At 40.0% G+C, this 13,330-nt stretch overlaps 2 protein-coding genes across 3 annotated transcripts; both read left to right on the top strand.

Annotated features, from left to right (window-relative positions):
- The first annotated feature begins 1,174 nt into the window (after window positions 1–1,174).
- On the top strand, window positions 1,175–3,793 carry LOC136515705 (uncharacterized). Its single transcript, XM_066509226.1, has 3 exons — window positions 1,175–1,268; window positions 1,524–2,806; window positions 2,899–3,793. The coding sequence occupies exons 1-3, from the start codon at window positions 1,175–1,177 to the stop codon at window positions 2,917–2,919; spliced, it is 1,398 nt and encodes a 465-aa protein (XP_066365323.1). The 3' UTR covers window positions 2,920–3,793.
- A 4,223-nt stretch (window positions 3,794–8,016) lies between these two features.
- Window positions 8,017–13,001, top strand: LOC136517192 (endo-1,3;1,4-beta-D-glucanase-like). 2 transcript variants are annotated; one of them, XM_066510721.1, is made up of 7 exons: window positions 8,017–8,194; window positions 8,267–8,288; window positions 8,617–8,740; window positions 11,812–11,902; window positions 12,033–12,122; window positions 12,232–12,332; window positions 12,762–13,001. In XM_066510721.1, exons 1-7 carry the CDS (start codon window positions 8,044–8,046, stop codon window positions 12,900–12,902), a joined length of 720 nt encoding a protein of 239 aa, XP_066366818.1. In that variant the 5' UTR covers window positions 8,017–8,043; the 3' UTR covers window positions 12,903–13,001. The 2 variants fall into 2 exon arrangements, with proteins under 2 accessions (XP_066366818.1, XP_066366817.1); XM_066510720.1 differs by having other exon boundaries at window positions 8,267–8,304; window positions 8,621–8,740.
- The last annotated feature ends 329 nt before the right edge of the window (window positions 13,002–13,330 follow it).

The following is a 13,330-nucleotide window of genomic DNA, read 5'->3' as shown; positions in this document are numbered from 1 at the left end:
AAAGCTATGTTGTTTTCACTAAGCGGTTTTGAAACCCCAAACTTGTACTACTAATTGTTAACTCCTTTGTAATATTATTTCCGCTGCAACCCGATGTATGTGATGTGTATTTGCTTAATCACGCGATCTTGGTTGTGATGTTGATTTACCGAGGTCTTTCGGGACACTCAGCGGACTACCGGGTTTATATGAGTGAAAGCATGGGTGTGTCAACGTGTTAGCGGGGACAACCGTACTTGATCTTGTATAAATTGGGCGGTTCTGTCACATCGCGTCCAGTCCACGCCAGTGCCACCTCGCCTCCAGTCCGTGCTGTTGCCACCTCGTCTGCAGTCCGCGCCAGTGCCGCCTCGCCTCTAGTTAGCGCCGGTGTCGCATCGCCTCCAGGCCGCGTGGGGCGCAGCCTCCGCCTCCACATCGGGCCGCATCAAGCCAGGCGCCACCTTCACCTCGTTGGTCAGGTGAGGCCACTCATACTCCTCCCCAATCAATAAGAAAGATTTTCAGTTCCAATCCTGGAGCTTTAAGTATCTTGCGATGATTCAAAGATACACACATTTGTTCATATTGACAACATATCTTAGTTCTGAGTTTAATGCATGCGTGCCCATGTTGGTGTGGTGGTACTAGCACCAACTGATGAGAAGCAATGTAATGAAAGAAAGAGTAGAGCGTTTCAACAAATTAATTTTGTGCGTTTGAGCGTATGGATGGCCTTGCACTAGGTAGTGGAACTTCTAAACCATCCAGGCTGCCTGTTAGTGAAACTAAATGTCTACAATTCCATGTTGCAACTGGATTGTTTTTCTACTGCCTTTTTTAAGAAATAACAATTGTATTGCTCAAAGATGCCGCGTTGCTGTTCATCAGAACTACAAAGTAACACTAGCATTAGAAATTGGCAACCTAAACATTTTCTGCAAGCAAAAGATGGTGATACATTTTCCAAAAAAAAACACCAGAAGATGATAATGTTGTTTGCAAGCAGTACTTGAGCCAAAGATGATACAATCCTTCGGATGACCACATCTTGCCTATGCTGCCTTATATGCTAACAAACAGTATGGTACATTGAAGCACTGCTATTTCTTTTTTTAATTTGTTGATTCTAAACTGCAATTATACTATATTTATTGTGAGTTTTGTTCATTGGCATTAATCGATGTGTTGTAGGATGGACAACAGTGATACTCTTGTTGTTCGGTTCCACTTTGGTGGGTCTTTCCAGAGCATTGATGGGCTCATCTTATACGTTGGCGGAGACATTGGTATGAGTTACATAGAACTCGACAAGATTTCGCTACCTGAGATCAAAGGGCACCTAGAGGATCACTTCAAAATTGATAATGTTGTCAGGATGCATTGGCTGAAACCGAGCAAAGAGCTGTCAAATGGGCTAGGGCTACTAGTTGATGATGCGTCATGTCAGCTGATGGCAGATGGCACAAGCTATGCTAAAATTGCAGATATTTATGATGAGGAATTAGGAGTTCAGAAAATGCAGTAGTGGTCTGTTGATGAAGAAGAGCAATGTGCTCATGGTGATGAAGAGTGGTTGTATAATTCTCATGAAATTACAGCAGTAGAAGAAGATGGCAGTGATCAGGAACTAGAAGAAGCAGGAGAGGAAGAATGCTACAATATTGGAGAAGAATACAATGTAGTTGAATCAGATGACTCCTCAGATGAAGATTACAAGCAACCTACAGATGAGGACAGTTCTGCGGATGATGAAGAAGCAGTACAATTGAGGAAGTTTGCTAAGGAAATCAGGAGGAACATCAAGGCTAAGAAAGTTGGTCTACTTGGTAGTCAGATTGGAGAAATCACAGAGAAAGTTTTGGTGATGGTTGAAGAAGAAGAACCAATAAACTTCAAAGACCCAGGCAGTCCATATTGTGATTCAAGTGAGGAGTACTCATATGAGGAAAATAGTGAAGGAGAAACTGATAGGTGGAAGAGTCAGGAGAACAGGTATGATAACAAAGCACCAGTGCCTGTGTTTGCTCTTGGGATGGCTTTTAGGTGCTGTAGACAGTTCAAGAAAGCATTAGTAAAGTATGGGTTGAAGACACATAGGCATTTGAATTTCATCAAGGATGAGAAATCAAAGGTAAGGGCTACCTGTAGTTGGGAAGGTTGCAACTGGCTTATATATGGATCAAAGACTAATAGGTCAGAATGGTTCAAGGTTGCCACATTTCGTGATGACCACACCTGCCCACCCAGGAGGGACAACAAATTGGTGACTTCCACAAGGATTGTGAAACACTACTACAAGCAGATAAAGGATAACCCAACTTGCAAGGTGGGTCTTATCAAGCAAGCTGTGCTCAAAGACTTTCTAGCTGATGTGTCCATATCCAAGTGCAAGAGGGCCAAGTCTTTAGTGCTCAATGATGCATTGGATGGTATGAAGGGTGAGTACACAAGGGTGTATGACTACCAAGCTGAGTTACTAAGGAGCAACCCAGGTTCAACAATAGTTGTGTGCCTTAATGCAGAATTTGAAGACATAAAAGTATTCGAAAGATTTTATTGTTGTTTTGATGCTTGTAAGAAGGGCTTCCTAGCTGGTTGCAGGAGAGTCATTGGTTTGGATGGTTGCTGGTTCAAGGGTGCTAACAATGGACAGCTACTGTGTGCTGTTGGTAGAGATGCCAACAATCAAATGTACCCTATTGCATGGGCTGCAGTTGCCACAGAAACTTATGATAGATGGTACTGGTTCCTTGGGTTGCTACAGAAGGATCTAAACATCAGTAATGGAGGTGAAGCTTGGGTTATCATATCTGACCAGCAAAAGGTACAGCTACTAATAATTTGGTACAACTACTAATAATTTGGTACAACTATTAATAATTTGGTACACCTACTAATAATTTCGCACATCTGTAGGGACTATTAAAGGCAGTGTAAGAGCTCATTCCTAATGCTAAGCATATAATGTGTGCACGACATATATATGCAAACTGGAGGAAAAAATATACTGACAAGAAGTTGCAGAAGAAGTGGTGGTGGTGTGCCAAGTCCCCTTGTAGAGTACTCTTCAACTTCAATAGGGCTCTGCTTGCACAAGACACTCCAGTGGGAGCAAAGGATATGATGAATACTTCACCTGAGCATTGGAGTAGGGCTTTCTTTAGGCTTGGTTCCAACTGTGATTCAGTAGACAACAACATGTGTGAGAGCTTCAACAATTCCATTATGGATGCAAGATTTTATCCTGTGATATCCATGAATGAGGCAATTAGGAAGAAGGTAATGGTACGAATTCAGGAGAATAGGACCAAGGCAGAGAGATGGACTGGAACAGTCTGTCCTAACATTTTCAAGAAACTGAAGGTCAACATTTAAAGATCAAGAAAATGTGATGTATTATGGAATGGACAAGATAGATTTGAAGTACAGGAAAGGGAGGACAGGAGATACATTGTCAACCTGAATCAAAGATCATGCACTTGTAGGTACTAGCAGCTATCTGGATTACCTTGCTGCCATGCAATCAGCTGCATGTACAAGTCCTCTAGGAAGTTGGATGAGTTCATAGCACCATGTTTCTCAATATTAATGTTCAACAGAACTTATGCTCATGTGCTGCAACCAGTTGAAGGCCCTGGCAATTGGCCTATATCAGACATGCCAAAACCAGAACCACCAGCTTTTGTGAAGATGCCAGGGAGGACAAAGACACAGAGAAAAAGAGAGGCATGTGAAGAACCTAAAGGAAGCAAGCTAAGTAGGGTTGGCATCAAGGTGAGGTGTAGACTTTGCGACAAGTCTGGCCACAATTCTAGGAGCTATCCAAAGAACCATGAAGCCGGCAACAAACAAAATGCACACATCAAGAGGCAGAAGAAAAGAAAGCAAAGCACTACTGCTACTACTACTAAGAGGCTGAAGACTACTCCTCGGATGGTAAGTGCTCATTTAATTACTTGCAATTATATTCCTGGCTATATTCTCATTTGTCAACCTTTATGTTACCTGAGTGTTACAACACCCTGCAGCTCATTTAATTACTTGCAATTACATTCCTGGCCACATTCTCATTTGTCAACCTTTATGTTACCTGAGTGGTCCAACAGCCTGCAGAAAATACATCAACTAGCCAAGCTAGACCAAGTCAAGCAACATCAAGCCAGGCTCGAACAAGGGGAACAAGGGGAGGAAGCCAGGCTCCAATAAGGGGAAGGGGCAGAACCCAGGCTACATCAAGTGGAGGAACCCATGCAGGTACAAGCCAAACAAGAGGGCGCCTGCAACACCTGCTATTTGGGGACAACTACTGAAAGCCTTCCCTCATGTTAGGTTGTGAATATGTAGGCCAAGCTTTTGTGCATACAAATGCCAAAGCTTTTGTGCATACAAATGCCAAGCTTTTGTGCATAGGAATGACCGCAGTGGTTACAAATGCAAGCTTTTGTGTACAGCTGCTCAAACATGCCTTCTTTTGTGTATAGCTACTTAGGCATGTAAGTCTTAATCTAGCTGGAATCATGTACAAATGCCTCTGGATACGCTAAGTCGGACATGCCTTCTTTTGTGTATAGCTGCTCAGGCATGCAGGTCTTTAGTAATCTAGCTTAAATCATGTACAAATGCCTCTGTATATGCTATCAAAAATTGTCTCTAGATATATTGTCAAAAATTGCCTCCAAAATGCTATTGTGTCTTCTGTCTATTTGGTGCCAAAATGAGCAGACAATGAAACTCCTGGAGGGAAATACCCATCCCTTGCCACCAAAACGAATGGCCTAGCGCCACCATGTCGTTCTCTGCCACGGTGGATTGCCACCTGAGCAAAACAGCCCCTCAAAACCACCCTAAAACCAACCAGGGGGTTAGTTAAACGGTTTAGGAAAGTTTAGGGTGTAGATTAGACGGTTTTAAACCTCAGGGGGTGGATTAACCAGGGTGCCAAACCTTGGGGGGTGATCTAGACTTTTTCCAAAATCAAAACTAGAAAGTTGTAGATGTCGTCGAGATCTATAATTTTCATATAAAAATTATTTTTATTTAATTTCGCAAAAAAAATATGATTTGATATGATTAATATATCTTAGAAAAATTATATTATTATTTTTTGCGGAATTAAATGAAAAAAAATTTATATGAAAATTATAGATCTCGACGAGATCTACAACTTTCTAGTTTTGTGTTTTTTCATTTGAAGTCGTTAAGATACTCAAAAAAATTAATAACATATTTGAACTTAAGGGCATTTTCGTCTTTTCACACCTTGCAGTTTGACGGCGTTAGAGCCCAAAGTGACGGAAGTGGCATGGAGGACACGAAAAAGTTAGAGTAGTGGCGCTGAAGACCGCTGAATTTTTTCAGGGGCACACAGGGGAAAAAAGTCTCAAGAAAGAAAAGAACGAATCGTTTCCTGTGTAACGAGTTTCTCCCAAGTCCACCAAACAGTTTGGTGGAGCATCCCCGAGGACGAGGAGATCCACTAAAATGGAGCCGTCAGATTCACAATTTTTGTAAATCCGAATTTGGTGGATCTAAAGTATTTGATTTTTTTTTATGAATTCAAGCTCCTAAAACCGAATCTAGTGAATCCAAATCCTTACCAAACAAGCCTTAAACATTTGCCGATAGCCGCCGCCGTATCGCTAGCGTGAATTTAACGGTGCCATACGAAGGGGAACCTGGAGGGAGATGGGGATCATATCGACATGGGCTACGCCGCCGGTTGCCACTGCACGAGGAAGAGAAGTTAGGAGCAGAATTTGAACAAAACGGATTGACGATCGAGAGAGAAGAGGTCGGCTTGGTTCTAGCTAGGCAGAGGGGGCTGAATTTGGACGGCTGAGCCCATACGAGATGGAGAATAACTGAAAGAACATTTAATTAATTAGCGTGTGATTTTTTTAAAACAGAAGTATTAGAGCCGTTCTCTATATTAATTGATTTGGAGATATAAATATTACTAATATTTTTAACAAAACTAGTCCAGCTTTACATTCCATAGAGATATTTTATTAAGACAGAGGAGTAGTAGGCCTTAAGCCTGCTGAAGTCATCGACGACCTCAGCCCCTCCGCTCACCGGGTTCATCGCCGGCGGGCTCCCAGAAGTGCGAGCTCGCCCTCCTCTCAGTTCTTTAGTTTTCCCTCTTTGCAGACTGCTGCCGTTCTCAAGCGAATCACTCCAAAGTCTGAAAAGGAAAGACATCAAAGTGAAGCGGACGGCGAGAGCAGGTTCACGACAGGTCGCCCTTCGACTCAGAATTTTTGTAGAAACAGATAAGTGGTGAGGGTGCTGTGTATGACCTCACTGCTGATGCAATTCAAGATAGTGCCTGACTACCGGGTTTGGTCGTTCGAACATGTCTCTGGTTGCTGTGGTGAAGAGGGAATAGCAGCGTTTAATATTATTACCGGCGCGCCACAATATTAAAACTTGCAAGATGTATCTCGTTTGAACAAGTGTGTTCTTTTCTTCAAAATATGATGTGCTCTATTCTATCCAAATATAAGTCATTTTAAACTCTGGCTGAGGGTGCGGAGGATGTCGGTGGGCAGGGTTGTGCGTGTGGGGGAAGCATGCGCCGGAGTAGCGACCGACCGTGCGAGCTGCTGGGCACACGGCCAGGGCCGGGACGACGGCGTGGGCGCATGGGAGGCAACGACTAAGGGCGTGTCTGGGATTGCTTATTATATAAGAATCAATTATAATCAAATCATAATTTTCCTAAAAAACTGCGGTAAAAAATCTTCGATATAAACAAACAAGAATGGCAATCCTGATTCTTATGGCACTAGGTAGTGTAAAAAGACCTATATGTCGTTCTTTCTCAGTCACCCCATCCTAAATCGGCCATCTCCCCGAGGGAGTCCGTCACCCTTGTCGACTTCGGTCGAGGTCACGAGCAGGCCCGCCGAGTATCGCGAGCAGGCTCGCCGAGTGGAGCGCAGGAAGTCGCCACCGTGAGATCCAAGGAGCGAGAGGCGGCGTGGCCACCACCACGAGATTCGAGCGGGACGTCGAGAGGAGGGCGGTGGTTCGAGCAGGCGTGTCGAGAGGACAGCATGGGGCAGCAGATCGGAGTGGAGGGTAGGAGGGAGGGCTCGCTGATGCGAGAGCCGCCGCCGAGGGAAGGCCTGTCGCTGCCACCTCCAGCGACGAGCGAGCAGAGCAGGGGCAAGAGGTGGAAAACGTTCGTGATATGGGAAACACGAGGGGAAGGCCGCGGTATAGAAAACACAAGGGTAAGTGAAAGTTCGATTCTTTTCCTCGGTAAATTCTTAGAAAATCATATTTTAAGCTGAAACAAACATGTCCCACGCCGTCCGAGACAGGGAAGACCGTAGGGAGACAGGGAGTGAAGGGCTAACGAGTGGACCCCGCATATCAGCGAGTGAGAGGAAGCAGAGTAAGATGGGTATTTTTGTCCATATAAATATACAGAGCTATTTTATATGTGTGTATATGGACTCAAAGACATGATAACAGGCTTATGGTATATTTTAAATTCTAAAAGTTTTACTACCGCCATCTCAAAATAAATCAATTTCTAAAACCATCCAAAGTTAAACTATCTTAAGTTTGACTAACTTTATAGAAAAGAACGATAACATCCATAACACCAAAAAAATATTATGAAAAATATATTTCATGATATATTTAGTGATGCTAACTTAGTGTCATAAATATTGGTGTCTTTTTTAGTAATGTTAGTCAATTTTAAAATAGTTTGACCTAAGATAACTCTATAAGTAGATTTAATTTGAGACGGATGAAGGATATTGATATCAGTCTTGAGTATTTAATAAGAAGCGGTGGCGTGCCTTGAGAACATTGAATTTATATAATGACATGATTATTATTTACCCTGGACTCAAAGCCCCGCACTATCTCGAGAATGGACCTTGCGTCAGCAGTGAGATCACAGCACTCAATATTTTTCCTGAATCTGGTCTTCAAAGTTTCTTTGGATGAAAGCTCCTCGCAGTTCAAATCTATAAATAATACCGTGCATTATATTCCTCCCATCAAGAGGGAAAAGTAAAGAAAAGAAAGAACTGTGAGAGCATGGCGAGCTCGCACTGCTTTGAGAACCCACCGGCGCTGGAGCCGGCCAGCGGAGGAGGCGAGGTTGTTGACGACTTCGGCGGGCAGAAGGCCTACGTCACCGGCTCCGCCGGGTCCAAGGCCGCCGTCGTCCTCATCTCCGATGCCTTCGGTAATATCATAATATTCCGTGCCTCCTCTTGTGTTTTTATTTGCTAGCATTGAAATCTGTTCTTCTTTGTAGGGTTCGAAGCGCCAAACCTGAGGTACGCTATGAATATGGTGATCTATTTCGCTTTACTTTTCTTTCGTTAAATCCTAATTTTAGGGTGAGTTGTTGGCAGTGGTGGGGGAGAAAATCAGTAAAAGAGCATAAAGAAAAGAAATGAGCACCTGCTAGGCAGCTAGTCTTACTCTGATCTTCTAGTCTGAGCTGGGTATACGTAGTTACTATAAACCATAGAGTTAATGGCTTTGCCCAGCCTGGGCCCTGTGGGGTTTAAATTTTTTCCAATGGGTTATTTAAAGTATAAATTGCATTAGCTTTAGTTATGAATTACATTAGTAACTGTATTAAACGTTTATCTCGCGAAGGAAGATAGCCGACAAAGTTGCTTCGTCCGGTTACTTCGTTGTGGTGCCCGATTTCCTGCATGGGGATCCATATGACCCCAGCAATCACAGCAATCCTGGAATGTGGGTGCAGTCGCATAATCCGGTTTGTCTTCTCTTCAACCTCTTTCTAATACTTTTTTCATTACAGTATTGATTGTATGGGAATGTGCATTTTTGTGTAGTTCATAGCTAGGGAGTACTTTATGTTGGGGTTCATAATGTCAACCCTGTAGAAATCATGACAAAACTGAAAACTCCCAAGTAGGGATGGAACACAGATACAATACTGGTATTTGTTTGTTTCTGAGATTCAGAGTTGGATGGTTGTATATTGATACGCACCCATGAAACTTTGAGTTCGGATTCGGATTCAAATACGGTGAGGATATTAAATGTCCAAATTCATATATGAATGTCAATTTAGTATTTAAACCTCTTGATGGACCGATGTTGGGAAATATTGGTCATGTTCCCAAGATCTGAGTCTAAAGAATGTTTCAACTTGGATGATCATTTTATAAATAAATAAAGACTTGCTATTTATTTGTTGACAGATTTTTTTTGTACTAAGTTTGTCAGATTTCTATACGTTTGATTGCAACTAAGTTTAGAATTTGTGCTACAACTATCTACTAGATTGCATTTACAAGAAATCTGACAAATTTGACCACATAAAATCTGTCAACAGATAACTAGACACTCCCATAAATAGAATTCCATTTTACATCCCTCTACTATGGGCTAAGAACACTTTTCAACCTTTACCCACAAAATGTTCACTTGTTAACCCTTAAATATCAAAACTTCACTTTTCAACCTTAGCTCAAATTTGAGGTAGTTTTGGGTGACATGTCATTGACATAATGTCCCTGTTCACCTAAACGACCGCATATAGCCCGTGTAAACGCTATATGGTGGTAGGGCATGTCCATTCAATTGCTCATGTATTCATCTTTTAGTTGTCCATTTAGCTCACGAATGGCTAAAGATAAGTGATTGATAGTTTAGTATTTATTGTTTAGGTGAACAATCTTACGATGTTATTCAAGCATAAATATTTATTTTATTCAATAAATTAGTATATTGGAGAACTTTATTTTTTTTCCACTTGTACTACAGAATAGCAATCTAAGTTTATTGGAAAATAAAAAAAAAACGTTGGTGTAACTAAAATTTAAAACTCTCCAAAGTAACCTAGTTTCTAATATGCATGTATTCAAAATTGTTCAAAAGCAATATACTAATCTTATCATTACTAAACAGAGGCTCTATATTAATTCTCACAAGACACGCTAGAAAAAATATAAATCAGAGATTGTCAGAAAAATTTAGCCATCAGTTCCAAATTCTAGTAATCATTTAATATTAACATTCATCGGATATACTACGTTTTCTAAAACCATTATCAACCAATGCAATTATTAAAACCAGATTAAAATTGGCATCCAAATTGTCCACTTTTTCATTACTAAAACTAGATTAAAATTTCCCCCCTCAAATCTAGGCCTTAATTACCGACATGTGTTGTGCAATCATGCAAACCGAGTATTTGTACGCATACATGTTGTGCAATGATGCAGATCAAGTATACATGCTTGCACAAGTGACAAATGAATATTTTTATGTTACAATAATCATGAAATTTGTTCCTTTAATGACTCATACACCAATGGTACTAACTAACTATTTAGAATCAATATTAATATACATGGATAAAAATATCTAAGATGTTACTTTCGATATTATTTTCATGAATATTAATGCATAACATATTGAATTAAGTGTATAATGAAGACATGAAGTGACATGTACTGGAAAAAACTGTGGATATGGGTAAAAAAATATATAGAGTAATTGATAAGTTCATCCTAACCGGATAGAGATTACAAGGTATCTATACATGTATTGAGTTGGAAAATAAACAAGTAGAGAGAGAGTGCAAAGATAAGTAATTTTGATTAGATGTAGGTACTAATAAACTTCTAATAATTATGTCTTATATAATTCTAGCCAGTGGAAGGACATGAGTAGATAGGGTTAGTTTTCCTAATTTAAGCATGGCTAGCTTTTAAATTCAATAATGTATAAATGATTTTAATTCTTTCTAGTAAAGTTCGATTGCACATTGAAAATTTTAGTTTAGGTTGATCAAGATAATGAAAATGTTTTAGTTTATTTGGCGGTCCTATTATACTTTATTTAAAAAACTACCACCTACTTCAAAAAAGATGCTCTAACTTTATTTGAAGTCAAACTATTAAGTTTGGCCAAGCTTGTAGAGAAGATTATTAACATTTATGATACCAAATAGGTACATCATGAAACTATATTTCATGATGAATCTAATCATATTTAGTATTATAAATATTTGATATTCTTTTGTATAATTTTGGTCAAACCTAAGATAATTTGACATAGAGCAAAACTAGAGTGCCATTCTTTTTTAGATGGAGGGAGTATTTATGTAATTTTGAAGTTTTTAAAATTCAAATACTATATATAGCCTTTAGTTATGTTGTCACACCAATGCCATCTCATCAAAATCATTCTAAATTGAGGCAAGGTTGTAAATTGAACTGTTCTGATAGTTGAGAGTTGAAAAGTGAATGATTTTGTAGTTGAAGGATGAAATATTGACCTAGCTCATAGTTGAGGGTTGCAAACTGGACTTTTATTAAATAGGCTATAATGGCTTAGTATATCGTATGACTTCCTAACTTCCTAAGCTATAAGTTCCTTTGGCGAACCATGGTTTTAATGCTCTCTCCAGGGATGTATCACATTCATTCCAAATTATAAGTTATTCTAATTTATAGAGAGAATTACAAAGATTTATGACATCAAATAGGCATACTATGAAAATATAGTTAATGAAGAATCTGATTATACTTATTTGTTATCATAAATGTTATTATTTTATTATATAAGTTTGATCAAACTTGAGATTCTTTGACTCTTCAAGAGAGTTGAATGACTTATATCCGAGTGTTGAGATAATGATGGTGTTTTGTTAAGGCCTCGCAATCAATAATTGTTTCTGCACTTCTACTGTTCCTTTTCTGGCTCAATTGTTTTCTTAGTCTGTGATTTTATATATCCTTAACAAAACATTTTTTTGTTAAGCCCCAAAATTGTCTCTTTTAATAGCAAAAGCATTTTTTTTGTGATGAATAGCTAAATGCATTTGAAGAGGCAAAACCAGTAATTGCTGCTATAAAGGAGAAGGGAGTGTCCAGCATCGGAGCTGCAGGTTATTGTTGGGGCGGTAAGAAGGATTATTGGCAACATTTTATTTTGAGCTTTTTGCAACCTAAAAAATGCCTTGTGAGCATTATTTTGTTCCTTTTATCTCTCTGTTCTTAAAATATATGCACTGGAAATTTGACCTCTTTCAGCAAAGGTGGTTGTGGAACTGGCGAAAGTTCATGAGATCCAGGCTGCTGTATTGTTACACCCTTCTTTACTAACTGTCGACGATATCAAAGGTCAATTATTTTGCAAGAGTTTCTTCCCTGACATGATAAAGTTATTCTAATACTGCAAGAGCTTGAATTGCTTACGCATTGATATGCTATCATCTAATCTAATACTCAGAGGTCAAATGTCCCATTTCCATACTTGGAGCTGAAATCGATAGGTCATCCCCGCCTGAATTGTTAAAGCAGTTCGAGCAAATTCTTTCAGCTAACTCTGAGGTAAGTTGTACTAGTAATATCTTTGAAACCTTGATCTGCCTTAAGCTAGAACTTTTACATGTGTATGAGAGTGTTCAGATTGCACTGAATTAAACTGGCATGCAAAACTCCGTGAGTACCGAAATAACTGGCTCTGATGATATTTTTTTTACCAGCAACAGAGGACGAGTGTGTCTTAAGTAGGTATTTTACTGTTTCTTCATCCATTGTTTAGAAAGCACAGCCGTGCATTACGTGTTATTAATAGAGTAGTTATTTCTGATTGTTTGAACTTTGAACCCACCAAAGTGATCATATTTACCTTTTCGACCTCTATCATTATAACTCAAAAAAAAAAGTTTGCCCTTTTGGATCATGTGAGCATTCACAGTTCAGGTTAAAATATTTCACAGAATCATCAGTTCTCCGATTTTTCTTTTTGCTCTGCAGATCGATCACTTTGTCAAAATTTTCCCTGGCGTGGCGCATGGATGGGCTGTGAGATACAGCGACGATGATGCAGCCGCTGTCACGAGTGCGAAGGAAGCTCTGCAAGACATGAGCCACTGGTTCAATAAGTACCTGAACTGAAATCTGTAGCAGCAGTTCTCCATGTAATAAGTGTCAGATAATTTGGCATTTTCATGGTCAATTTAATCCATAAATAAAACATCAGCAGATTCGTAACGACATATATGTGCATATGTATATCTCTAACAAACGCTACAGCATACAAATATGATAAACTAATCGATACTGTAAGTATGCAAAGTACTGTAATCACAGAGATAAGAGTGTACCCAGCGGAGGGTCCCATGTCGAGGGCATCGGAGGCTCCATTCGCACCAGACATAGTACGTTGCTCGAAGTCGTGGACCACATTCGATGCAGGAAGATGTTCGCAGTGCAGTCTCACGAACAGTCACCAGAAAGAAGACGGGTTCCGCGAGCGATCGCCAGGAAGAAGACGTCGGACGAGCAGTCACGGAATCGCTCCCCAAAAACCTAATCGCCGCACA

This window comes from Miscanthus floridulus, chromosome 17 (assembly GCF_019320115.1).
Source record: "Miscanthus floridulus cultivar M001 chromosome 17, ASM1932011v1, whole genome shotgun sequence".
Classification (NCBI taxonomy): Eukaryota; Viridiplantae; Streptophyta; class Magnoliopsida; order Poales; family Poaceae; genus Miscanthus; species Miscanthus floridulus.
Note: the sequence above shows the minus strand (reverse complement) of the source record. Positions and strands in the feature narration are given on the sequence as shown.